We start from the raw sequence: 27,889 nt of genomic DNA, 5'->3' as shown, positions 1-27,889 counted from the left end.
CGTAAGCAAATCGGCGGTCGGTGAATTTGCCCTTTGCCCGAGACAGCATGCCTCATCTGTCGACCGTCGAGAGAAACGACTGTATCGGCTTGCCAATTTGAACTACTGCGGGAAATATCGAAAACAAGAAAATAAATAAATACTTTATTTTTACCTATACGATATAAAATATTAAATATTCTGAACAAGATAAAAAAATTAGTGCATAATATATTAATATTCTGTTATTATATAATAATTATAATCATGATTAATATTAAAACGTAATAAGTCAAACTTGATATTAAAATAGTTATTATTATAATTGTTTCAATATTTGCAGAATATCATAATATAAAATTTATAATCATTGGAATATAACTCGTAATTATATTTGAATTATTAATTTAATTAAATATTTATACTATTGTACATTTAGTAAGTTTCTCAAATATGCATTTCTGTAGTGGACGGCTGAGGAAGACTCGAGACAAATGACGGGATTAAGAGGAAAAAAGCTTTTGCTACAGATTCTGTTTCGAATTCTTGCGTTTAATTAATGTTCCCGGTTTAAGTATTGTAGATACTCATACAAGGTTTTGACAACTGATTGTACATAAGATTCTCGGACGTTGAAACAACAAAACTCCCTGTGACACGCTCGAACGTATGGAAACAGCCAAATGCATAGAAATCGCGGTGCACCGTTTCCTCCTTCGAAGACGATGGAGACGAAGACGGGTGACAATTAAAAATGATCGTTTCTCGCTATTCGGTAATCGCATTAAACGCCTGTCCTGTTCGTACATGAAAGCTTCACCCAGCCAAACGAATTCGCTTGCGTTAATTCATTATATAACGCAGAATTCGATATAAATAGACATTCCGAGCATTGATCAATGCGTAAGCTCGAGCGATTCTTTTTTATGCATCCTGTATAAAAATATCGCTTTTGAGAGTCGAGAAATTCCTCTCTCGCGAGGACTAAAACGACCTACGATTCACAATCGCAGATTGCACGTAAAAGGAAAAAAAAAAAGAATGAGAAGCTGAGAGAAAATCGTATTTCTCGAAGAGATGATCGAAAGAAGAGGAAACGGTCGTCAATTACAGTCAGTGAGAAATGATCGCCCAAACGCATACGTAATGCAAATAGAAGAGATTTCGGCAGCCACTTTGTTACGTGTTATATGCAAAAATAGACTTTACTATCACCCTCTTGCGCCGGCAAGGAACGACGAGAGGAACCGTTCGTTAAGGAAACCGCAGTCGAAACATCGAATTCTCCCACGTTTCTTCTTTTTCTTCTTTTCTAGTCTTTTGAGAGATTGCACGCAAACGATTGCGTTTACGCGATCTTTATTAATATCGTGATTCCGTTCACGGCGAGAGAGATTCACTCGCGGAAACCTGCTTCTATTTGCCCCGAGGTTCTAGTCGCCGAGGGGAAGTATCGCTTCTTCGGTCATGTTTCATCATGAATTGTTATGTAAACGAATGCACCGTCATGCATCCTTCAACAGCGAGTATATAATTATTGTCTATATATATATGTATATATACGTGTATACGTGTATACATATAGGTATATTTATAGATTCTACAAAAAATGCGTCTTGCATGTTTAGATATCACCCTTGGCTTGGTCGCTTTTTAACCGCGATTTTACACAGACGAGAAATCGCTGCTCACGAGGCCCGCGAACGATTTCCGGCCCCGGATGTGACAATTTGTGGAAGCATGCTCGCGGACAATAGGATGAGCGGCATTTTAACTGTTTTCTTTTTTTTTTCTCAAATTGAACTGTGTGCCACCAGTGTCCTCTCCTCTCTTTGCATAGAATCGCTCCTGCAAAACAAAATCGATCGCATATTTCATTATCCTTGATATCGCAACGCAAAGCGGACGCATCGAGTGAAACGTATACCGTTTAAACTAACATTGCTCGTTTGATTGGAATTTTATGGTCAATATATAAGGACGGCGTACAAATGGATGAATACACGTAGACCTACTACAATTCTAGTGCGACTGAGGAAACAATGTGGAAAGTAACAGACATGACGCAGAAGAGATACTGCTGTGCTTGTACGATCGGAGGTGCGAGTTTTGTAGATGCAGTACAGTTCCGGCAAGAAACAAATTCGCATACGCTTGATCTAAGAGCTTTACATAATCGTAAAGTTGCGTAAATTATACAATAAATTGCGTAAATTATACGCTTTCAGCGTATCGCGCGTTTACATTACATCGATTGTAAATCAGTCTGAAGCAGCTTGAGCCACAGTATAAACCACTGATCGCTACAACTTATCGCAATATAAATAATTCTCTACTCAATAAATATATAATAAATATCTAATAAATATCTAATAAATATCAATAATTCTGTACAAATAATAATACTCGGATTATAAATGCTAAAAGCAGAGACTCATGTAGGCTATATGAATAAAACACTCAAAAAGGAAATATTTAATTTTATGATATTAAAATGTTTTATTTCTGTTTCTGAAATAAAAAAATTTCAATATCTAAAAATTAAACACTTGTTTTTTGAGTAAAGTTGCGAAAATCGTGTCCTATTGCGTATCGTAGGAGCGGACACAATTAACGCACGCGCGACATTGGAGAGAAAATCATAGCGATCGGGATAATTCCCCTTATGTTATCCGTATTCGTACAAACGTTTCAGTACAAATGATACTATTATACATCATCGTATCGTAATAGAGACTTATGAAATTGGTGGGTTATGAAATCCTAGAACTTAGATTACTTATCATATAGTCCTAAAGTATTGTTATGCGTTAAGATTTTTTATCAGATATTGCGTGTTACTTGGTGTTAACCGTTTAGCCTCCTAGAAAATTTGTGTGTACACGTTGTATATGATTCTTTGAACCCTCTCCCATCACCGGACTTTTATTCCCCCGACATGAATGGTTCACATTATAATCGTAGTAACATCTCAAAAGCCTATTTGGTCGTAAACACGACTCGTCAACAATATCTAACGTCCTAAGAATGGCGTAATATTAGTTAAACATCTCTCTTTCTCTGCACTGTTTATACAGTGATTAGTTTGCAGAAGCATCAATCTAATGTTTCTTTTATCACACTTTTTTTCTCTCTTCGAGGGACTCGAGGATCTATCGTTGCGAATATTTTATATTTCAACTCCCGGAAGCAACCTCGGAAAAACGAAACACTTAGGGTACTCTCAAAAGCTCGCAAAAATTGCGCTAAATTGTACTATTCGGTTGTGAACGATGCATCTAGGGTTCTATCTAAGAACTCTAAAGCCAACATATGATGATACACAATTGACGTGATCGACGGCAACGTGTCTGGCGTGATCGACGTCTAATTACTCGCGACGCTGTAAAATACACCGAGCAAGGATAAGATCGTTTACCGGGTTTATCCAGCTGGCAAAGATAGTTACGCATATCGCGTTACAACGCTATGGACGAAAATGTCACACGCGTCTTTTTCTTTCTCTTACAACAATATTAAACTTTGGAATAATCGCGTACAGCCGATATATTTGATTACCCGGGTCGCAAGTAAAAACTACCATTTACAGAATACGCTTACATACTTTTTCATGCAAATTCTCCTTATAACGAATTATAAGTAACCGAACGCGAGGTCGCGTGCGATTTAACTTCAGAGACGTTTTCTCTGCTGACTACAGCGTGTGCATCATTATTACAGAAATTGTAGTGACCGATACAAAACCGTCTCGTAATTTATTGTGCGCGTGCACGTACATATCCCAGCTTAATTCAACGCTACATTTTGTACAATTCAATAAACCATTTCGTACTCGAAAACGGATTCGTCCAATCAAACTGTAACAACTCGTTCGATCGACCGCGTTCATACTACAATCTTCGTGAAACATGAAACTTCTCACTCCGTCTTATCTTCCTCTCTCGTTATGCCAATAGTATAAAATTCTTGTGAACGTAAAAATCCTATTTAACTTAACGTTCCTCGTATCACAAACGCAAAAGCGTCTCTTAACAAGCTTCGTACATGCCGGTAATTGTATAAGAAAGGTACACAAAATGATGTAACTCATCATCTCATTCAAATACTGTAAAAGATTTCCAAAAACCGTTCGTCACTTAGAAAAATCTTTGAAATACCGTTCCCAAACGGTGAATGTCCTTCGACGCGACTGCGGCGAAGATGAAGAGCAAAGATCTAACACACTAGCGAATTTCTAGTGTGTTAGTCGCCTGTTTCATATGGTCTCCTGACTATTCACCGACTGTGAACTGCGTGACGTTTTTCGACTGATCGGTTCTAGGTATGCCGCGGGCGCCCAGCCTTCCACGCTGCTGCCGATCAGTTTGACGAACCACCAGCCAGCGCAGCCGACTTTGAGAAGCTCCAAGGTATCACCCTCACGCATCGTGACCTCTGACTGACCCACCGCGCAATAATCAGCTAACGCCACGTATCTTCCGCCCTATAATCGTGAAACGAATGTATTTATTTGTTAAGATACGCGAAGGATTCAGAATCGGCTAAGAATGGAACAAAATAACAAAATTAAGTAATTGCCAAAAAAAAGATTGAATTTATCAATTCTCGTAGATCAACTTAAGAAAACTAAAAATTAAAGATTCACAAAACAAAGTTAAAACATAGATTCAAATTTTTGAAGTTTATATCATAGTTTCAAAATTTACTCAATGCTAAGATCTAAGACTTAATGTGCGTTATCGGGAAAGAGACGTTCTTACTCTCGTTAGCATATGATTAAGTTTTGACATTTAAATTCTTCAACAAAGAAAAGACTTACGGGTGCCGGTCCCAGATTGTCGCCAAAGGCATCTTCTTCATCCGTATTACTATTTTCTGAACTCCACGCTACATCTTCCTCTGTAGACTGCGACACGTCGGTCATGTGAGAGATAACGCTGTTACTGTCGACGGATAATGTTCGCAGAGATCCCGATAGGCTGCCTTGAGCTTCCCACGAGATAGTTTGCCGCAATGGCCTTTGAAAGAAGGAAGAGTGATTAAATATTGCCAGAGATAAATTTTGTACGTTACTAATTCAGCAAAAATCACATACTTATGATTGGATTTTCCAAGAGCAGAATTCTGTTTGCCTTTGAGTTCGGCTAGCTGGGACATCAGAACACCTTTAATCTGACGCACCCAGGATTGTTTCACGTCGATGTTCGGTGCTTGTATCGTATGTACTTCGGCTCTACCTTGCAACCATATCTCGAATCGTCTAGCATCACCTTTTACCGATTCCGTCAAACCAATCTGTGACATCTGCATTAAATAGAGTTACGAATAAATTGTTTAAATATGCTTAAATATAAAGAAAGGTAGAGTTCTAAGATTGAAAGGTACCTTCAAATATCTTTTAAAATGATACGTGGCCTTGTCATGAGCTTGAGGCTTGCTGTGCTTACAAAATATCAGTGCCTTCTCGTACAAGAAAATATGTCGCTGAGATGGTTTTAGTCGCAACAGTCGCTCTCGCTTACTGCTACTCCAGACACTAAATGAGCCTTGTAGCAATAATTCACCCTGTGCACTCAGATCGCCCTATAAATACAGAGATGCGAGATAGTATATAATACGATAAAATGCCATAAGATATAATAAATCCTACAAGAAATGAAGCCAATAAAGATGCTTACTCCAAAACCTGTTATCGCAGTTTGATGCATGCTGTCATTAACGCACTTCAACACAACTAGCATGCAGTCCAACGCCTCCTGTAACTCTGTGCAACACGAGGGTTCATCGCTATATTTTAATAAATCCTTTAACAACAACTGATATTTAGTAATTCGCTGAACTGGCTTGAGAAGGTAGGCAGCGAGCGGCAGCTTGTGGCCGAGTTTTTGCTGGCAGGCTGCGAGAAACTGCGGCTCGCTTTGTATTTGTTCGCGCAATCTTTCAGATCGCGGAATGTTTTGACAATAATAACTGTACAATCTAAAGAACATCTCACGCTAGAAACATACAAAATTAGTATTTAATTAGATCAGATATAGCATGTAAATAAAAGTATATCGTACTCTTTGAACAAAGCACAAAGCGACGAGCTCAGTGTTCGAAATGCAGTTCTCCAAGTCCCTTAGAAACGTCTCCCCATGAAAAATATAAATATCCTCTAAATTTCCAAACAACACGTCCGCTTTGCCAACTAGTGCTGCGGGTATCAAATGAGCCATTGCCTCGTTCGTCATTTCCATCTTGTAGCCCTTAATGATTGAACCGAGTTCGGCGACATAAATTCGTTCAGTTTCCACTAGCTCTGCCAAAACGTGACCGCGTTTCAAGCGCAAAGCTTCAACGTCTCGAGGTTCGCTTTCTGGCGACGAAGACTCCCCCTCTATAGGACCCATCTCCATCTTAAATAAAGATAAATAGAAAATTTATACATCAAAAATTTATAAAATAAAAACAACGCATATTATCAGGATGTTTATTCAAATTTGTAAGTAGAAAAGAAAATTTACCTTTGGCATGGTATTAGCTTTCTTCAGGATTCTGCCGGATTTCACGATTTGAGGCAGTGATTGTAAGGGTTTGACTGGTTCTGGAGTAACAGTTTGTACTGGTCTGGCTGGTTTGATCAGTTGCTGTTTTAGTGCCATTATCCTCTTGTCACACATTAAGGACACATCTTCTATCCTTTGCAAAACCTACGAAATGGATTTCAGATCGAAATATGTATCTTATAATCAAAAATATCTCAGAAATACGCACTTGCGTGATAAGCGCTTTAGTCTCCGGCATCACGGAATCCTGGAAGATACATCGGGGATGATGGAACTCTTCTGCGGCTTCGATCAATTGCTGCAGCTCTTGAAGCGCCTGATCCGCTGGCGTGGTGCTGTTCTGCGACGCTAGCAATTCTATCCCTCGCGTGCACCAAGTGTTAGCCTAATCGATCAGTAAAGAGTTAACTCTCCAACAGCAAATCGAATGAGAGTGGATAGAAAATCTGAAACAAGCTGGACGTACCTTGTCTATACGCTCCATAAGTTCCCTGCACTTGGTTAGCATGTGCAGTCGTCTCTCAAGCCTCTGACTGAGAATGGTACAGACTCTTTGTAACTCTACGCATTTCGGTTCCACAACGTCCGCCGGGCATTGATGCCTGCCAGACAGTAGCTGTTGGCCAGCAGATATCACCTCCTCCGCGTGATCTATGTCTCCCTATAAACATATGCAATTATATTTATGCACGATAACGCGATCAAATATCAGTATATGAAAATGAAGGTGCTACAAACAACCATGGCATGGCATGTTTCTTAATCTCATTAAATAATCTAGAAAAAAACTTTTTGTAAAAGAAACAAAAACTATTATATATATATGCGTGCAATATGCAGAGATCGAGAAATCATAATGATAGTCACATTCTCAAAAGTTCATCGTGCCAGTGATCGGACATGAATCAAATCTCCACCGGTTTTCAGATGACACTTATGCGTGCATTTCAACTAAAAGAAGTGAGAAAATAAAATAAGATATTAGCTTGAACGGTAAACAACGTGTAATTAAAATTTAATTTATGTAGCGCCTACGAAATACTTGTCGAAACGTAACGCTCTATATTTGTGATTCCAAAACATAAGACTGAGATATATGTAGATGCTAAGATATATCGAAATTATTGTGTCTCAAAATGTATAAACTTTATTACGAAATATATGTATTTTGTTAAGTGGACTGCTTACCAAGACCCAAATCCACATGGTATGCAACAAATAGGACTATCGACAAAATGAGGAAAGCGGTGCAAAATAACATTTGTGCATGATGTGCATGATTATAAATGTTATTGCTGGTAATCACGTTCAAACCAGAATTTAGGTATAAACATGATGGAAAATATTTAAATAATAAATTCATTCCTAGCACAATCATGAATTAATTTGTAAATATAATTTTACTGCATTTTTATCTCGTTACGGAATTTATATCGTAAAAGAAGATACAGTTCCATAATAAATAAAATAAAAAAATATACTGGTTTGAATAGTGCATTTTGGTGCTTTGAGTGCAATATGTACATTCTGAGGACCAAAATTAGCAATGTTATTAAATTGCTTTCACTAAATCACATCGTATAATCATATATTTTCATATAACATATGAGTTTTTATATTTCAACAAACTGTTTTATAGTGTAAGTTGTAACTTTTTATCTTTATAACTTTGTACTCTATTTCAAAATTCAAAACTTCTAGACTTTTGTTAAATATTTTATCAGTAAAATTATCAAGCACGTTAATTGGATATATTGTAGTATCTCCTCAAGAAAGTATTAAAAAAAAATTCCACGTACTCTGCATATTCGCTGAAATGCCGACGTGTCGTGCAATAATTGTTCCACTCTCGCTTGCGTTTCGCCGACCTCTGTCATTTCTTCCGCCGTTTTTAGATGCTGATCTAATGTCGCTTGCAATTCCCGAAAATCTTGTTCGAATTGCCGCAGAGCCAAACAATGTCTCAAACGTGAGCTATGATGGGACCAAAACAAGTCGAAGGTTCGTTCGGTTTCCTCCAATTGAACGAGTAGCCTAAAATTGAATTAAACCGGTAAAAATTACAGTCTACTCGACAACATATTACAATATTTTAAAAATTTATAAATAGCTTATTTTATTTTCTTATTAGATTTTTTTATATTATTTTCTTATTTTTTGGATTAATTAAATCGAGCAAAATACAAATGATTTGTAACATATACAGTTATTTTGTTATTGAATGTATAATTAATTATTGAATATTTTGTGAATTTTTACCTCTCTACTGCAGCAACATTTCCTAAGCGGTCGGCTGTTCCTTTTCCAGTTAACTGTCGTACACTGTCCAAAAGAGCTTCTCCGTGCCTGGCAGCACTGAGTATTTCCTCTTTTAACTCGTTATACTCAGCTTGTTGTTGCGACAATAACGTTGTCGTAGCGATAGTATTGTTAGGAAATTCCACTTCAGCCAAACGTCGCGTGAAAGAGTCTAACGCGAGAGACACGTCCTGCGTCATCGATGAAAATTTTTCCAAACTCTACACAGAGATACAAAAATCAATTGACACAGAATGGATAAGTTAATTCTATTAGTGTTACTAGATGCGCTTGATATTTACAATCCTGTTCTGTATCCAAGTGTGATGGCAATATGGCAAATCGCCGCCGAGTTGCTCAGTGAGCTGCTCCTTCTCTATGAATTCGTGCAACTCAGCAATATTAGCTAAGAATATGACCCTGAACTTAAAATCCTCTCGGAACAATTTGTTCGACACCTCTGAAATGGCCTTTTGTAAAAATCCGACAGGTCGTAGCACGTACGCGACGTGCACCAAACCAGGAAAAAATGCCTGGAAATAAAAGAATAGAGAATTTACAATAAAATTAAAACTGTATTTAAAATTTACGCAATAAGAACAATTATATTTCTCAATTTCAATCTATATTTCTAAATAAATAAAACCTGCCTTATTATGCGCACTTACAGAAATTTTTAGAAGCACCGTTTTTACTGAATTCCACTTGTCGTTTCTCCGGTCGATTATTAAATGAAATCCAAGATCTGCTTCTTGCAACCTAAGTGATAAAGTTTAAAATAATAAAAATAATTTTTAAAAATATAATTTAATTTTGTACATGAAATGGGAAAGAGTCATGCATAAAACAATCGCGTTAAATTAATCAACTGTATCCTTACGTTGGCACAGAAGTGAGATACAGCATGAGACGCTGATAGTCCAAATCAGTTAAGTTGTGAAAATTGCCATTGTCTGGAAATGTGATTATGGGACATCCTTCTCGTGTTTTTCCTCCTAAAAAGAACAGACGAGAGAGAGACTGGTTAAGAAAGTTTATCTTGACAGGAGTTAAAATCTCAGAGCAGTTTGTAATATTAAATATTTACCAGCAATAATAGCATACTGTGCTTGGAGAAGGTCTGCAACGTCTCTAACTGCCAAGTCTCCATTTTCTATCTCGCCTGTCATACTCTCTACATCTTCTGGAATCAAATATATTGCCCTTTCCATTAAAATTTATAAAAATTTATTTTTGAGAATATATTCTATTTACAATGTTTTTTACTAAAATTAATAATTTGTGATAATTCCTTGGTATTAACATTGACCAAAAATACATATTTAAAATTTTTTAAATTTAAAAATGACTTAACATATGCACTGTTAGAAATTAATTAGAAATCACTGCTTCTTCTGCTATTCTCATAAATTTAGACATTTATAGGTATACATACATTATGCATACATGTACGTTTGTAATATAAACCTCTTTGAATATTTTTAACGTAATAAGTAATAAAAAAAATTTTTTACCATGTATTTTATTCGTAAATTAAAATTAAAAACTGTATGTCCGAATTATTTAGATGTTACACTTTAACAGGTGTCACACTATTATCCAATTACACTAAAAAGCGTAAGTGACCTAACAATTCGGGTTGACACTCTCTTATGTAATGTTTACTGTGAATGCACGGCTCAAATCTCGCTGGAGTACTGAATGCCAGTACCTGATCAGAGGTTGCACTCACATGACCTTGCTGATGCCACCGAGCTGAAACAGTTCCCTGCAGTACCCACAATATTGCTGATATAACTGTAAACCAAGAGGCTCTCAAACGGGAACTATATCCTTAATTATGCCAAGAATCTTGAAAGACGAGGTAGTTAATTTCTAACTACTCGATCTATTTTAGAAAGTATCTAATCTCGCAACAGTTTAATGCCTCTTTCATATGGTTAATCAAGAACAAAACTTTATATAAGTCATTAGGAAAAAACAAAATTGGCCATAGATTATATATTGATGAATATTTTAACATTTTTAGAACTATCAGATTTCTGACACATTTGCAATTAGAATTTTACATGTAATTCAATAATTAAATGTTGGATTTTGTCTGATAATTGTTTGTGATTAATCTAAATTCCATTTGGCTTTGTACAGAAATGAGCATTAAATAAATATATGCTTTTACACATACATATCACAAATAAAATAAATAAGTAATATATACGTAATATTAGTATTTAGATTATATATAAGAAAAGTGTGTTTGTGTGAATTGAGAAACACTGTAGCTGCGACCATAGTTATGTGATTTCCATATCTGGAATTCGTGGAAGATAAGAAATATTGAGATTTTATACCTTTAGGCATACAACTTTTCATATATACAAAAAGATAATAATCATATCATGGACAAAAAAAATATATAATGGTCATATATTTTCAAAGAAAAATTTATTATATGAAATAAGATAGACTATATATTTTTAACAAATATAATTTACGTAATTAACATTTTCGTCGCTTTTATTACGATAAAGGTATCTTATCTACGAACATTTGGCTAAATGCTTTTTATTGGTCGCAAGAATATTCTATGCAACTATTGTTATATTCAAGTTTTTGATGGAGAGAACACAACTTATTTCTTCAATAAGATATAACAAAAGATAAATTTTAACAAAACTGCATTTAATGCAGTAGCACAATAAGTTATGTATATGTGTGTATATACACACACACATACGCACACGCACGCACGCACGCGCACACATCACACACACACACACACACACACACACACACACACACACACACACGCACGCACGCACGCACGCACGCACGCACGCACGCACGCACACACACACACACACACACACACACACACACAAGGTGATTTCTAAATAAGTAACAAAGAAAAATTGAAGGAAATATTCTTTGGCTTATTTTAGAAAGAGAAAGTCTTAGGCTCTACATTTTTTTTACAATATAGAATATCAAAGTTGAGTAAAAAAAAATAAAAATTTGAAAAATGCTTAAAAATATTTAATTTAAATTTAGTATGCGTACGTGAGGTATTAAGAATTAATCATTTTCTAGTCCGACGTTTTCACATCCATCAGTCGGACTTGGGTATTCAAATAATCAAATTAATTTTTTAACGAAACAGTTTAGGATGTATTTATAAGAACTTTTGTTTCTAAAATAAATCAATATCCCCTTTACATGCGTAGGCGTCCGCATACATCCACACGTACATTTCTGCTATTCTGTTCGAGTATAGTTGACCCAAAATGTATTTTATTTTCTTACTAATATTTAAAAAATTCTTTTATAGTATTTTGGCATATTTTGATTGTTAATATAAGATTTTTTTATGAATTTTTTTTGCTATTTTACTACTTTTTTTAATATTAATTTCAAAACGGTAAGATCGTATAAATTCGAACAGAACAAGCAAAGATATAAATATTACTGAATTTTAAATCCAAAATATAATAACGAGAAGTAATTGTCGAGGAATTATAGCCTTATAGAATAAGCTTATATCACATTCATATGTACATGCGTATCATTTGTATAAAATTATTTTTATATTTTGTTCTTACAGTCTTTCGAGTTATACCGCTTTCGATTTTGACAATGTGATAGTAGGATTGTTAACTACTAGCCCGCGTGTAGTGACCTGATAACTCACAGTGTAGTCCTGCAATTTTCTGATAGGCGTCAGCACATAAGTCTCGTTTTGTCCTAAATCACCGGTTATCACCAACGGTAATATCGTACTACCTTTAGGAGCTTCTTGCTCCAACTTGGGCGATCTCCGTTGGCCCGTGTCGTCCCTCGCATCAGATTCGGTCGTACAGTGATTCTGCTCGGACTTTCTCATGATAAACTCGAGTTTCGCAAACTTCACCTGTGGAAACTGCACCTTCATGAAACGTCGAAACGTCGAGTAGCCCATGTTCTTGACGTTGGGCGACACTTTCTTGCAATACTGCGTGTACAAGTCATGCACTGTTTTCCGCGTAATGTCCGGCGGCAGATGTAGCGGCGCATTCTTGGCGAGCTTGGTCTTCTGCTTTGTTTCTTGCACCTCAATGAAGTTCTTTAGAAACTCCGTCGCAATCTTGTATATGTCCAGCGAGAATGTGTTGTGAGGCACCTTGCCATGATTGCCATGCACGCGTGGCGTTACGCCATGCGTCATCAAATGTTTCCGAATCCGTTTAATCTGATAATGTGTGCAATTTTCCAGGTACAGGAAAGCGTCTAAACACACTCTTCGACCCTGATAAACATACTGAGCGCGCAATCTACGTCGCTCCGTATGCCGAGCGGTCTGATAGGGATCCGTCAAACAGGCCATCGTCACGCCCATTAAATACATGTCGTGCTCGGCTTTAGTTAACTCCGCAATGTTGAGCCTGTGCCGATAAACCACTTCAGGATTCAGATCCTTGAAGCACCGATCGTCGATGCACTCGCAGCCTCTCTTGAAGCGTTCCAGCACCTGAACTGGACTGTCCTCCAGCTTCGTGGGATCGTAACTCGTCTGGCCCACGTTTCGAGCTTTCTTTGTCTTGACTTTAGTAACAGTCTTCTTTGGTTTACTAGTGGAAACACACTTGCGTTCCTCATGTTTCTGCAATCATACAAGATAAATTGATGGGTGTGTCAAGCAAGTTATCAATTTTAAATTGCGAAAAATTATTTGATGGAATCTACTAAATTTAAAGTACATCATAAAATGAGTTACATTAAAATATTAACAAATTTCATGGGATCTTTTCTTGAGGAAAATTATATGGTAAGATAATAGGTGCAACATAATAAAAATTATACCTTCTTTTCTACGTCTGTTACTTCTGACTCCTTTGTTGCTTTACTTTTATCAGCAATAGTAGCTTGTACACTAGCTCTCACTTTTTCTTTATTGTCTTCCATCATTGGCTCCATGTTGTGCCACAATACTTCCTGTCATGACAAGATAATATATTTTATAGCGTCTCAAATAAAATAATTTTTCAATAATCACACGAGTAGTCAGTGGTAAATTCAAGAAGCAAAACAAAATTTAGAGATTTGGGAAAGATTTGAAAATAATTGTCATACGTAAAATAAATCCATTTTCAGGGCTTAATGATAATTTTACAAGCTTTTAACTTTTATAATTTTTAAGCGTCAAATTTAATTCTATCACATTTTAGTTGTACTTTCTGCATTTCGTTTCTTCCCCGTTTCTCTTTTCAAACAACAAATATATATCTCTTTCACTCTGACTGCAGAAAGTGTATGAAAGTGCAGCTGCATTAAAAGGAAACAGACGCCCATATGTTCGACTATATTCAGCTGCGCCTTCTGTACCCGGGACGAGATCAGCGCGCACGCACGATCTGCAGCAAGGGAGAAAGATCGGAAAACGATGTACGAGAGGTGCATTTAAGAGAGAAATTCCATGGACGCACCTCCCTCGGCCGCGTGTCCCGTGAGAAATGCAAAAGGGATTTACGCTAGCGAGGTCACACGACAGTGCAGAAAGTGCAGCATGCGATGTACGGCGACCCTAAGGTCGAGAATCGCTGATCGCGCCCCTCGTTCACCAACTTTCGTCCCTACAGCTAGCTATGTCGACGGTTCTACTCACCGTGGTTCGATTGGGTGTCGCGAGCCCCACGGCTCGGACGGATCGTCCGATGGTTCGACGGCCGTCAGGTGAACGGATCGGCACCTACGCGAACCCAATTTCGTTGCACGCACCAAAGAATCACGTCGTAATTCACCAGCCAGCACTCACGACGATATGGCGAACGCTTAGTCCCGTGTTGTGCTGCACGCGGTGGGATGGTTAGGAGGAGGGGGGGCAACTCTCCCAGAGCCGTAATGTGAGAACGCGGCACCCCTCACTCCCATCCCATCGTTATCGCGCGTCACAATAAAATATATCACGGACGAGTCTTTGAATTTGCGTTGGTATCATGGTGAAAATTTTTTCAGAGTTTTTATATGAATTAGTAGAACTTTATAGAATTGTTGCGAAAGTCTACATTTTTTCTTAAAATTTTTCATATATGTAAATTCTCGTTTTATCATTTCTACAAAAAATACTTTAAACATTTTTTTCCATTTTTGTAAAATTTCATTAAATTATAATGTGATAAATCTTAAATTTCTTAAGATATTTCAGAGCTTATATGTATATGAAGAATTCTAAAAAAATATAGATTTTCTTAACATTTCTATAAAGTATTCTAACTCGTATAAAAAAATTTGAGAAATCAAAAGTTATAAAACTGTATAGAAATTCTGAAAAATTTTTAATTTATATAAAAATTATAAAAAATTACATGAAAAAAACAGAGTAGCAAAAACCGTTTAATCATTCTTATCGTGAAGATAAAATATGAAAATATCGTCCATATCGGAATAAGAAGCCATACGTTGCTAATAATCCAGTTATTTGCATTTGTCTTATATGCACCTGAAAGATTTGATAAAAGCATCAAATAGATATATATATATATATATATATATCTATTTATATGTCAAAATATTTTGTTTCGTTACAATCTTTCATAAATTCTACGGAAGATTAATAGAATATTAAATTTAATTCGAGATTCTACTTTTTGAACCCCGGAAGTAATTTGCACCTGATATCAACGACATCGCGTGCGGCGTCAATGTGTTTATGACCGTCGTAGACACCGAGGTAGAAGTTCAACAGCGTTCGTTAACGTCGGAGGGGAAAAAAAGGCTTCCCGATTCCACTCCAAGCGGAGGCGGAAGTGCGCGGATTATTGATTGACGGCAAAAGATGCGGATACAGCCCTGGCAGTCAACCCCTCCACACTCCTTCCCCTCCACGCGACGTTACAGCGCCCCGATGCGAGCGAGGGGAAGACACCACCCCGGAGATCGTATGCATGCACAATGCGCAGCGCGCCGAGACGGCGAGCACGCTCCAAATAGCATGCACCGTGCGCCGAGGAACGAGTTCTTTCCACGATCGACTCGGAGGATTGCGGAATCCTATCTGCGATTTCGTTGCTTCAAGCTTCAATCAGCTTCAATGTCTCGATCAGACTTGACATGTGTAATGCGAATTATTCAAATATCGAATCGAATCGAATCGAATCGAATAAGATTTGATTAAATTTGGATTTGAATTCGAAACTATTCGAAAATATAGAATTTATGTGTTTTCAATACGAATTATATAATATAAAGAATCAAAATCATATTTAAAATCCAGAGTTGAATAGTAAAAAAATTAAAAGTTAAATATGTTAGAAAATTAATAGCTTCTAATTTAGTTAATTGTAAATATATTAATTTTTAATTTTAACTAATTTTTTTTTTTAAACAAACACATTTTGTTCTCGTAACTTTTATAACATAATTAAGTTAATTTTATAAACTTCAACTTTAACTTAGTTAATTAACTTTAACTTAGTTAATTTAGTTAAAAAAATATATGATCAATATCATTTTTCTGACATAGAAAACTTTTTTATTATCTGTATATAAAACTTTAAACTAACAATAATTATTATTAATTAAATCGTTATTTCAACAATTTGATTCGGATAAAATTTTGTTGATTTGGTTCAACTCAGATTCGAAAAGCCAAAGAATAAAATTCGATTTGGCGTCAAAAAGCCTTGGCACGCACATCTCCATGTAGATCGAATAATTCGCTTCGCGCGGTAGACGGATCGATTCTTTCTTTGTTCCAGAAAATTACAAAGAAAAATTTCACGTAATTCTAGGGGGTTGTCTAGGACTAGGATTGTAACCGGAGATATCTCGCCTTGGCGTTTCATTCCACCGTGATATCACGCACACATCTCTCACTGTCCTCCAAGGTCGCGGGAGACCGCGGAAGGATTGAATCGTCGCGACTTTTGTGATAGGCGTCTCTTATCGCGGAGCACGTCATGAACAATCAGGTTCTTGGTTCAGCGCTTAAATCCGCGGAATTCGTTTCTTCGCATTGCGAAAAATACCGTTTGCTTTGAAATACGATAGGCTTGCAGCCATTTATACATTCGAACACGAGTTTGCTTTCCGATAAGGATATTATAGATAAAGTCATTTCGAGACGCGTGTCCTTCGTTGCTTTCAGCAACCAAAACACTTCACAAAAAGCCGAACAATTACAATTTTTGAGATCGAGAAAAGCAAATCCGATGCATTATTTCCATATAAATATATTCCATTACATATTAATTCATATTCCTAAAGAAATGTTCCTTGGAGTAAAAAAAATTTGTTTGAATCAAAGAAATTTGTGCATTACTATACAGTTAAAAAAAGTTTCTTTGATTTGAAGAAATTGTTTAATTGTTCATTTTATTTGAATTAAAAAAATAGTTTGGTTATGCAACACAAATCTTTTTTTAAATGAAAGAAATTTTTTAAACCAGAACAACTACATAATTGTAAGTTATTTCTTAAATTTCTGTCAATATTTTCTTTGAGTTAAAAAATTGTTTGTTCAAGTTAAATAAATAATTTTAACAAATAATTTATATACTTTTAAAAAGGTCTTAACGTCTTTCTCTGAAATCAAATAATTTTCACTTCAATTTAATTATTAAAGAAACCAAGTTAAAGAAACAATTTTATTCATTTAAACATAGCTTTTCTCTGGATGTAATTATTATTTTTTTCTGTTAACAAATCACGAGAAATGACCGCGGGAAGCAAAAGCAAACAGTGTTGAATGAACAATGCACCAGAGACAAAGTCGGCGATAGGTTTATATGCGAATGGTACTCCATTTATTATTATATACAGAACTCACGCCGAGTTTCTACGCTGCGAACGATTGTGAGGATTGTTGTAGGAATGTAAGTCAAACCTGCGCATTTAGTCGAACAGTGTTGATGACAGGGACAATTGCAGGTATGCTGCGACTTTCGGCGGAGAATCATCTTGGCTTGCCTGGCGGTCCGATACTTATCGTATTGTCACGAAACGTTGCAACTTGTACAATGAAGCCGGCTGTACAATTAACACTCCCGCCACGAAGACGCGAAGAATCATCGACCAAAGTACAGCTCGTTCCACAAGGCGATTCGAGATCGCTGTGCACTTGAACGGTTCCTCCAACTTTCGTCCTTGTGTCTTTAATACGTTGTACTATTGCAATGAGACAGTTAGTAACTATTGAGCACTATTGTAAACAGCACTGCAAAGCGAAACGCCGAATCGGGATGTAAAAAATGTTTCGCAGATGTTCTCCTAGTGATTGAAAAAATTCTTTGATAATGTTTGACTTCCTGCAGGAAATTATGCAAAATTTCAATCTCGTTATCTCAATTTGCCAAAACACAGCAATCAGTATATAGCAGGGTTGGGTAAGTTAATATATATATATATATATATTTAATTAAATCGAGTTAAAATTAATGGTTTATCAAATTAATTTAGTTATATTAAAGTTAAATTAACTTAAGTTAAATTTAATTTAATTTTGGGAAACATTATTCGTATTAAATTAGAAATTATGTAATTTTTCAAAGACAGATTACTCAAAACAATTATAATATGAATCAAATTTTTAATATTTTATTTATAAATTAAGTTTATACAAAATAAAGAAATATTTTTACTTTTTATGTAAGAATGTATTTTTTCTTTTAATTTTTCTTCTTTCACATAGTTTAATTTTTAACAGGAAAAAATTAATAAATTAAAATTTTATGTTTCAAAAATAACTAATTAAAATTAAAAATTAATGTCTATTTCCGCCAACGTAAATAACTTTGATCTCAGTTTAACTTACTCTTTATCTTTCCTTAGTTCCAAGTATTGGAAAGACATAAAGAGCAAATTAACCTGAGATCAAAGTTGGTGGAAAAGGATATAAATTGAAAATTAACCAAGTTAAGTTAAAAATTACTAACTTTTTAACTTTATTATTTTATCTCTAATTTTTTTACTAGTTACTACTCAACCCTGGTATATAACGTATTATTTATGTATAGTATATTCTGATCTAAATCCTGCCAATATTATATCAGAAAGAGAAGTAATGTATATATAAAGAATCTTTCGAAATTACACGATCAAGAATTTATGCCTCGCAATTCAGTATAAAAGCCTGGCGTGGTTTCGTCGTTTTGAGCTATAACATCGTCGTTTCAGCGTTATGCAACGAAAATTGGTACACGATACTACGAGCAACAAACTGACGGTCGACGGCGGCAGAAGTTCGTTCGTGGGGAGTTATCGCCACGTCGTAATTAAACGTTGCGCGATATCGGCTATTCTGATCGACGAGCTATGCAAGTAGGCTGAGGACTTTGCTACAGGCATTCTCAAATCTGGCAGAACGCGAGAATTCCCTTTCCTCTGATTTAAAAGACGTTTCAGTCTCGCGAGCTCTCTCAGCCCGCTCTGTATACCGGTCATCAGCTGATGTATAGTTTGATGCACAGTTTACGTCAATTGTCGTATTACGTATTCATCGTTTTTATTCTCTCTGCTCGGACGCGACTTAGTAATATTGCGAATGTCCTCGAAACGTCGCGCTCGAACGTAACGCGTAATTTTGCGAAACGATAAAAATTATCTCGGATTCCCATTACAAAATAACGTTTCTATGAAATAAAGAATATCTATACATAAAAATAAACTTCGTTTCTATCAAACAGAAGTTGTAAAAGTATAAAAATAAACTTTGCATCTATCAAATAAAAAATATATAGCAAATACCAATTTATAAGCGGATCGGGCTATTGTCGGCCGTTTACTTAACATGCTAATGGTTTTGTTAAATCAGGTTCTTAAAATGTTGATTCGACAGATGCAGAGACGAGGTACGTATTTGCGGAGTCATTACCTTTGCATGATCATTTATACGTATCGCGTGTGTTACTCCCAGGAATTAATAAAATATCTCTCTGGCGCGACTGGCGGGCGAGATTTCTCCGGCGCCGCTGATGAAACAATAGGGCAGTTCTATCGCCGTTCTATTTACAGTCAATTACATCTACCAGATCCCGACATGCGACGACGGCCACTCGTCGTTTCACGCTCGACAGTTTGCCACGAGGATGCGCCGGTCACGTTGCACACGATTGCACGCGCTATATGCGCTTCACGGGAGAGCCTCATCAAAGTTGCATGAGGGTTCTTTTTGATCGATACCGACGTACTCGCGTCCGGCAACCCTTCCACGAAGAGACGCCTCCGCGCTAACTCTTTGTCGTACGGCTGCGAAAAAAAAAAATAACACGATACTGAATTAATAATCGGTGTTGAACTCAGTCTAAATTTATTGGTGGCGAATTAATTTCAGATATAACTTTAATAAATAAATAGCAACATGTGTAGAACAAAAATAAATGTCGATGAAACTTTCAGTCGCGATTTTACACTCAATTATCATTCGGAAATGTCAATAGTTATTTATTTTGAGATATTATTTTTCAAAAATTACCACGCAACATGCTGAATGAGAGCAACGGTATAATTCTCGAGTGGTTTGATCTGAAGATTTACGACGATTCGTGGGGAATGCGTCTGGAGAAACAGCTGCAGAGTTGAGAATTGAGAAATATTAGGGTACGATAGCGTTGATGAAGAAGCACGAGAGAATTTTAAAACGTAAAATATTATACACGCAACGGGCGACACTTTCGTCCATGCCTTTATCGTGCCCGCAATGTTTCCGCTCATTATCGCACCCGCGAGATTTCGCCCCGGTTAACTTTTATCGCGCTTGGGAGATTTGTCAGCCGGTACGCTTCGCGAGGATTATTACCCTGGAATAATTTGCCGCGGCAGGCAGAGCAATCACGCAAATTTAGCGAGCGTCCATCCATCTAGATTCGCTGACGTTGCACTTTTCTCTTCTCGCGTCTCTCCGCGAGTTTACGTTCTCCATGTACATACACCTGACAAGCATCGTTGATAAACCATGATATTATCACCCAAACGATGTTCAGTGGTCAATATCTTATTAATACAGGATGAGTTCATCACCGACGCTACAGCTCGTGTCAAAAATCACCGCCGGTGTGATTACTAGCGTATGTGTTGCGTAGATTTTAAAAGAGGGTTTGATTAGAGATGAAAACATACCCCGTGATGGAAATTACGTTTTGACCCTCGATACAGATCAAAAAACTTTTTGGATGCGAGTTAATGACATCTTTGAAATTGGATAACGTCAATTAATACATGGTCAGTTTTAATTCTTTGATACGTTGTTTTACACACGTAACGTAGAGATCAAAGTTCGGAATCGCTTTATGTAACTTTTATATAAATTCTCTATACATTTATTTGAAACTTTATCTTTATATCGATATAGGTAGATACATAAAAGTGAAATCACAAAGAGTTCAACGATTCTAATCGGGGCATCAGGATTGTACTGTTATGACATTCCCGGATGATACATTGCACACAAGAAGCTCGCGTCAGTAATTGCACGACGCGTGTGGGAATCCTTCCTCGTATATTTTCCGTTGATCACAATCTCGCGTCCAATTTACCATTAAGCATAAAATCAGGACTCCGCAACACTTTCCCACGAATTCCCGCGTGCTGCCAGATACATCAGGTTCCCGTTAAATTCAACGCGATCGCTCATCACAACCCCACAACGTCGACGACGACGATCCGCGGATATCGTCGGGATCGCGACGATCTATTTTCGACGACCGCGAACGGTCTCTCGGGCAACGCCACAACACAAGGGCCCTCCCTCGCTACGCCGAGTATAACTTACACGTGGTTGGATTATCGCTCACCGTACGCGATGATAATCCACGCTGACAGGCGAATTAAGGACGCGGCACGTACGTCGCGTATATGACGCGCTCCGACCGGCGTCTCGCGCGCGCACGCCGACGAGATCGCACGCCGACGAGATTCGCGTACCGGAATCCGCACGCGGAGCTCGACGTACACGCACACGCCCGTTGACGCTCCGCGTGTGATCGATAGAACCGCCGCCGCAGCCGCCACCGCCGCCGCCGTCGCCGTCGCCGTCGTTTCTCGCCTCTGGACTGCGACTCCCCGCCGCGACTGCGATGCACCCACCGGCGTGACGCACTTCTTCGCGCGAATGCGAATGCAGGGAACGCTTATGATCGAGGTGATCCGCTACGCGGAAACGAGGAAACGCGAGAACGTTATAGCACCGAGGCGCGTCGTCGTCGCGGACGGATGGCCGGACGTACGGAAACCCGCGGTTCCGGGTGGTTCCGCCGGTGCGTCGCGATGCGACGACGCCATAACACGGCGTCGTCGCAGGGACGAGCTGATCATTCCCCGGGCCTGTGTTCTCGATGAAGGTTGATAGAGGATGTTTTTTTTATGTCAAAGAGGAACATATACAGATGCAGCGTTTCGTAATTGCATCCTCGAGAATTTTGTTTCATGTCTAATCGTGAGATTCGCGGCATTTTCTTATCGGAAAGCGCCTATGATCGCGAGGGAGATGGGAAGAAAAGGTATACCTTCGGTCGCCTTGATTCAAGTAACGCAAGGTCACTAACAAAGTCTATATCAGACTCAATGTTGTAAGGTATCTAGCTACAAGTTATATCTAGAAACCTTTTGTGTGTTTGCTCACGTATAACTGGTTACCTTTCTTAATTCAATAACCATTATATAACTAGTTACTAAATTATAGTTTCTATATATATTATCTAAAATGACAGTTTAAATACATCAAATATACCTTCAGTACTACAATAAAAACACGAGAATGATTTTGAAAATAATAGCCAAAGAGATAATGTAGTCTTCTTCATCTGTACGTAAATATTAAAATATTTAAGACAAACCTAAAGAATTAAAGTCTTTGCTTAATTATAATGTAATTCTTGAAATATTTAAATTGTATTCACAGTACATTTAATTTGTATATTTAAATTACCCTAAATTGTATTCTATCTTCTTCAATATTAGTAGAACGTTTTTTCAGTATTGGAGAACAAATTTTAATATCAAAAAGAAATCGATTATTCGCTGATCAGTTAAAAATGTTACTTATGTTTAAAAAAAGTATTTGTACAATTGTAAAATGTACAATTGTAAAATGAATAATCTGTGCATGTACCTAGTTACATCTTTCTTAAAATAACTGTAACTATATCTGATCGTTATCTTAAAATATGTATCTCCTACAAAATTCATCGAACTATTAAAAATTCAGAACTGTGAATTCGAGATTAGAATACGACCAATAAGCTTAACTTTAACCCGTTCCATCTTTAAATTCTAATCTTCAATTCGCAATCCCCAATGTGTAGTATAATACAACTTTACATTTTTTATTACATCACAGTTTTCAGAGTGTCTAGAGTGTCAGTCGCTAGTTTGATAATTCTTAATAATTTTCAAATTTAATCTAGTGAACTTCGCGCCCATTCTCGAGTGAGGACCAAGCTGCACCTGTTTTAGTTACGATCCTGATTGGCGGGGGAGGTGAGGAACTGAGGAAGATCGCCAATGGCAAACGAGCCGAGTCGTCGTGGAGGGGATGGATGCACGTGACTCGCGGCGTGTCGCGCTCTGTCAAAGTCGGGCGGTATTACGCATTTGCATGAGTCGTAAGTTCCTTCCCGACCTGTTCTCTTTCGAAACAACGCGAAAATAGCGAACGATAATTAATTCATTTGGGAAGGAACGCTTACGACTTTCGCACATTTCTCCTGTCGCGTTATTCAAAGAATACGAACAAACAGATTATCTCCCTGTATCTTATCTACCTGTGTCGGATTATGGCGCGAAAGAAAGATTTCTTCGTGCGATACGAAATGATTGATTCGGGTATGAGTAATAAGCGATGAATAATGGGGAATAAAGTCTTGCATGGCGCGTAACTTATTCGTGCATCACGAAAAGTTAATAAATACGATAATAAAATTCTTAAAACTTGGCAAAAAAAAAACAGAAAACTTCTTTTAAAAAATTATCAGATCAAAGATTGGATCAGATCTCTACTGTCTGTTTTATAGATTTTCAAACAAAAGTATTTATGTATCCTAGAATTTTATGGATTATAAATTGATACATGTATATGTGTATATAAATTAAAAATTAGTAATAATATATTCTCTAATTAAAAACTGAAATAGTTTTCGCGACTTAAAATTTGAATTTACGCGAGTTATTTGCCGTTGTTAAATAATTATGCACATTATAATAGCGTACACAGTTCATCGAACGGAGACAAAGATCCGAACGGATTTGCATAAAACGTAGATCAGAATGGCTGACGTCACCGAATAAGGCTTACTGTTTTACAAAGTAGTTACAAAGCGAACGCGGAATGCGGCGGCGTTTACATGATAGAAGGTATTTCGCGAGACGACGTTACTCGATTATTCGCTCCATCAGACAGGAAATTGATTTATCGTCATCGTCAAACGGCCGCTGTAATTCGCACACAGGAGAGAAAAAAAAGTCGCGGGAGGCACTTTGTGGCGTCAATTAATCCTCGCGGCTGATTACCGCCGGTCGAGAACGCGAGAAACGTCGTCCGTAAGTCGAGCAAGTAATTATTATTCCGAAGAGAACGGCGGAATATCGACGGATTGCTAACGAGCAGGACGTGCCACATTCTCTATTAATTCCTGCTTGATACGCGAACGAAAGAATCGGTGAGTCCCATTGTTAGCAAATCAATAATAAACGCGCCTGTCTGCATGCGAATTCCGCATGCAGATAAATAAATTCTCGATCTATTGTGCATCGACCACCGCTCAATCGAAAACGAAAAGCGAGGAAAAACGTGGAAAATAGGAGGAATAATAACGAGAGCCGATGAAGAGATCGGCGAGCAAATCAAGAGGAATTAATCGTTGTTTAAAAACTAGGCGATATTAATTTTTACGCGCACATTCCTCCCTTTAATTATTCGAATACCGCCGATAAAACCGATGAGCGGATACTTTTCTCGACGTGGCCTTCGATTCACCGTTTTACTGAAAATAAAAGATCAATTGCGGCGGCAAGAATCTATATTTGATAGCTATATTTCAGTTATATAAAAGCCACACTGTAAAAAAATTTGGTAAATTTCCATATAATAGATGTAAAAATTAGACGATTAGTCTTGTAAATATAAAAAAAATCATGTAATTTTATAGAAATTATGTAATTCTACAAAAAATATGTAGATTTGCTTTTATTGAGTAATATCTTATTTTATACGAAAAATTACTCATATAATAAGATGTTTAAATATTATATGTTTATCTAAATTTTTATAACGTAATACAACAATATTTCATATATCGTTGTGAAATATAATGCGATTAACATTCACTGTGCATGCGTGAAAATTCTGCCTACCTAACATCACTATGTGCGGGCATAGTAAGTAATCATACTATTGTTTAAACATATATGATAGAGAGACAATATTTGAATGTATAATATGTAATACAATTGCAATACGTATTGATCTTATCATTTCTATAACTTTACATACATGTTGTAAATTTACTTCTGTAATCTGCTTACTTACAAATTACAAAATTAAACTTACCTTTGTATATTGTAATTTACAAATGTGTGGAAATTTACAACTATTTAGTAACTTTACACCTATTACAGTAGGTAATTTTGAGAAATGTTTTTTACAGTGTATCATAACACAGCTTTTTGCTGCAGTAACACTCAAAGAGATGTTTTACTGATGTAGACAGATTTCTAGGTGTCACAAAAATTTATTGTTATTTTTTTATATCTGATAAAATATTGCTTGTCACATATAAAATTTACAACAGCAATATTTTAACAATCTTTCTAGAAAATTTAAGTCTCATTGCCAGTTATACAATCAAATTTGATAACAGTATAATTGGCCTTAACATAAATAAGCGCTACAGAAAAATTTTCTCTCTTTCCAAATTTTCACGAGCAGTTCAGATATAAATTTTATTTCTGTTATTCAGGTTAAATACCAGACATATATGACATCACAAGATTTATTAATGACTTATCTACCTTAGTTAATTTTTTGCAGTCAAAAATTGTGACTGTACTTGCAAGATTATTATTATTTTTTTTAGTGACTTGTATCTAATCTCTTTTTCTGCAAAACGCAAAAAAATTATCTCGAACGTGCATCGATTTTTTGTTTTGTTTTCACATCAAGTCGTGCACCCTGCGTCCTGGTGCATGCCCGCCGAACATATTCGTAAAAAATCGTCTCCACTCAATGTCATACACGAGTAAGCAATAAATGAAGGACAGCCGTCAGCCGGCGGCGGCGGTGCCGGACTTAAATCGAGAATTTAATCGCGGAGCCCGCTTCAACCGTCTCCCAGTGGGTAAACAAAAGAGAAGAGTCTCACTCGACCGCACACTCGGGCTGTAATTAAATCTCTGCGAACTACCACGAAGAGAGACAGAGAACGGACGACGGAGAACATCCCGAGAGGCCCTGTTGAATCCTCCCGTTCGTCACGTTTTGCGCTTCTTGCATGAAGTAAAATTGCAACGAGAAGTGCATTATTGTTGAAGAAGGGATGAAACGCAGAAATGTTTGTAAGCAATTGAAATGAGAGCAAACCCAATATAACTTCGCACCTTGCGTATGACGTCAAACTCAAACCGCGTCAAGGGCCGCGAGGTCTCGTTGGTCCACGTACACGGCGCGTACTCGCACTTATACACGTGCAACGAAGTAACGATCTGTCGTGTCGACACGAAGTTAAATCGCAGCCAGAAACGGAGTTTCGCAGAGCCACGAGATCTCCGAAGCAACCCAGCAACCCATCTCGATTCCGCGGCTTCGCGCGACGGTGTCGTAACCTACATGTCGTAATCTTACAACCCCGCGCAGGATTAATCGCAGCAAGTGACGTAAATCTGAAGTGCGCATTCGGGCTCTCGGGAGGGAAGAAACCTCTCGAGTCTCACGGCAAGTCTTCCGACAATGCACTTCCGCATTCTCAGAACGCGGATCCCTTGATCGCAGAGTGTTTTCCGTCCTAGTTTATAATGTATCTTGCAATCATTACAGTTTATTATGTTATACCTTACAATTACATCGCGTAGCAGGAAAGAGAGGAGCGCGAGCTTCTCTCGCTCGAATTGAAAATCCCGCGTGGCGCGTTCCCTCCCTTCCTCCCTCTTCGCGCTCTCTCTTTCTCTCTCTCTCTCTCCTTCTCTCTCTCTTCCCGGCCACGTCCCCGTTCCCAGGGGAATGATAAGATCGAATGCGGACTTAGGACTTACCCGCCTCGAGCAGCTCCAGGTCCAGGTTGCCACTGCGACTGCGACTAATGCTGCTGCTGCAGGCGTTGTAGCTGCCGGCGCGCTGATGGTGAGCGGCGGTCTCCTCCATCGCCCGGGAGGCGCTGCGCTTGAACTGCTCGAGGAAGCTGTCGATCTGGTTCTCGATGCTGGTAGGCGAGCTCGCCATCCTGCCTCGCGCGCGCGGCCGACAACAATCCGTTTCCCCGTGACTGGCACGCGCGATCTCGCGCCCCGATCTTCGCCCCTGCGATCCTGATGCGTTCGCGATGGTCCGCGACACCGGCCCGGACGACGACGGCGGCGATCAAGCGAGGAAAGAAAGAGAGAAGAGAGAAGAGACAGGGGATAGATAGGTGAATAGACAGAGAGAGAGAGAGAGAGAGAGAGAGAGAGAGAGAGACTAATAAAATCTGATAGAAAATCACGCGACGGGACTACATCGTAGAATCGCCGCGAGCACGCGTCCCACGCACTTGCTCGACGTTCCTGTCCTCGTCCTCGTCCGCGTTCGCGTTCGCGTCGTCGTGGTCGTCGTCGTCGTCGTCGTCGTCGTCGTCGATTCTCCCCCGGGCGGGTTAACGGCGCGAACGCTGCCCGGCCCCTGACGCACCTAGTCCCGCTGTACGCCGCATGTCTGCCCCCGATCCCCGCTGCAGCGTTCCGCGCTGGTGCGATGCGGCGCTCGGAAAACACCGGAACCAAAACGACGCAATCGCGCTGCCGCGTCGCGCGTCGTTCTCGTCGGCAGGTGTCGCGACGACGACGTGGGCCGTGGACTCGCCGTGCCTCTGCTCCGCGAGCGGAGCTGCGCGACCCGACCGGCGCGAACTCAC

At 38.1% G+C, this 27,889-nt stretch overlaps 2 protein-coding genes across 8 annotated transcripts; both read right to left on the bottom strand.

Moving 5' to 3' along the window:
- Positions 1–510: 510 nt before the first annotated feature.
- On the bottom strand, positions 511–27,889 carry LOC105200551 (guanine nucleotide exchange factor DBS). 6 transcript variants are annotated; one of them, XM_039451317.1, is made up of 17 exons: positions 21,879–22,017; positions 17,683–18,065; positions 9,913–10,008; positions 9,706–9,820; positions 9,494–9,584; positions 9,128–9,358; positions 8,787–9,046; positions 8,327–8,561; positions 6,994–7,188; positions 6,736–6,912; positions 6,486–6,671; positions 6,042–6,377; positions 5,658–5,975; positions 5,365–5,562; positions 5,075–5,283; positions 4,799–4,997; positions 511–4,462 (listed from the first exon to the last, which is right to left on the bottom strand). In XM_039451317.1, the coding sequence occupies exons 2-17, from the start codon at positions 17,753–17,755 to the stop codon at positions 4,235–4,237; spliced, it is 3,147 nt and encodes a 1,048-aa protein (XP_039307251.1). In that variant the 5' UTR covers positions 17,756–18,065; positions 21,879–22,017; the 3' UTR covers positions 511–4,234. The 6 variants fall into 6 exon arrangements, with proteins under 6 accessions (XP_039307251.1, XP_039307249.1, XP_039307247.1 ...); XM_039451315.1 differs by lacking the exon at positions 21,879–22,017 and adding an exon at positions 21,565–21,771; XM_039451313.1 differs by lacking the exon at positions 21,879–22,017 and adding an exon at positions 18,889–21,533.
- Positions 11,254–15,297, bottom strand: LOC105194548. 2 transcript variants are annotated; one of them, XM_011159526.3, is made up of 3 exons: positions 14,464–15,297; positions 13,662–13,793; positions 11,254–13,461 (listed from the first exon to the last, which is right to left on the bottom strand). In XM_011159526.3, exons 2-3 carry the CDS (start codon positions 13,773–13,775, stop codon positions 12,436–12,438), a joined length of 1,140 nt encoding a protein of 379 aa, XP_011157828.1. In that variant the 5' UTR covers positions 13,776–13,793; positions 14,464–15,297; the 3' UTR covers positions 11,254–12,435. The 2 variants fall into 2 exon arrangements, with proteins under 2 accessions (XP_011157828.1, XP_039307253.1); XM_039451319.1 differs by lacking the exon at positions 14,464–15,297 and having other exon boundaries at positions 13,662–14,457.

Source organism: Solenopsis invicta, chromosome 6 (assembly GCF_016802725.1).
Source record: "Solenopsis invicta isolate M01_SB chromosome 6, UNIL_Sinv_3.0, whole genome shotgun sequence".
Taxonomy (NCBI): domain Eukaryota; kingdom Metazoa; phylum Arthropoda; class Insecta; order Hymenoptera; family Formicidae; genus Solenopsis; species Solenopsis invicta.
The sequence above is the reverse complement of the archived record's forward strand: the minus strand, read 5'-3'. Positions and strand labels throughout refer to the sequence as shown.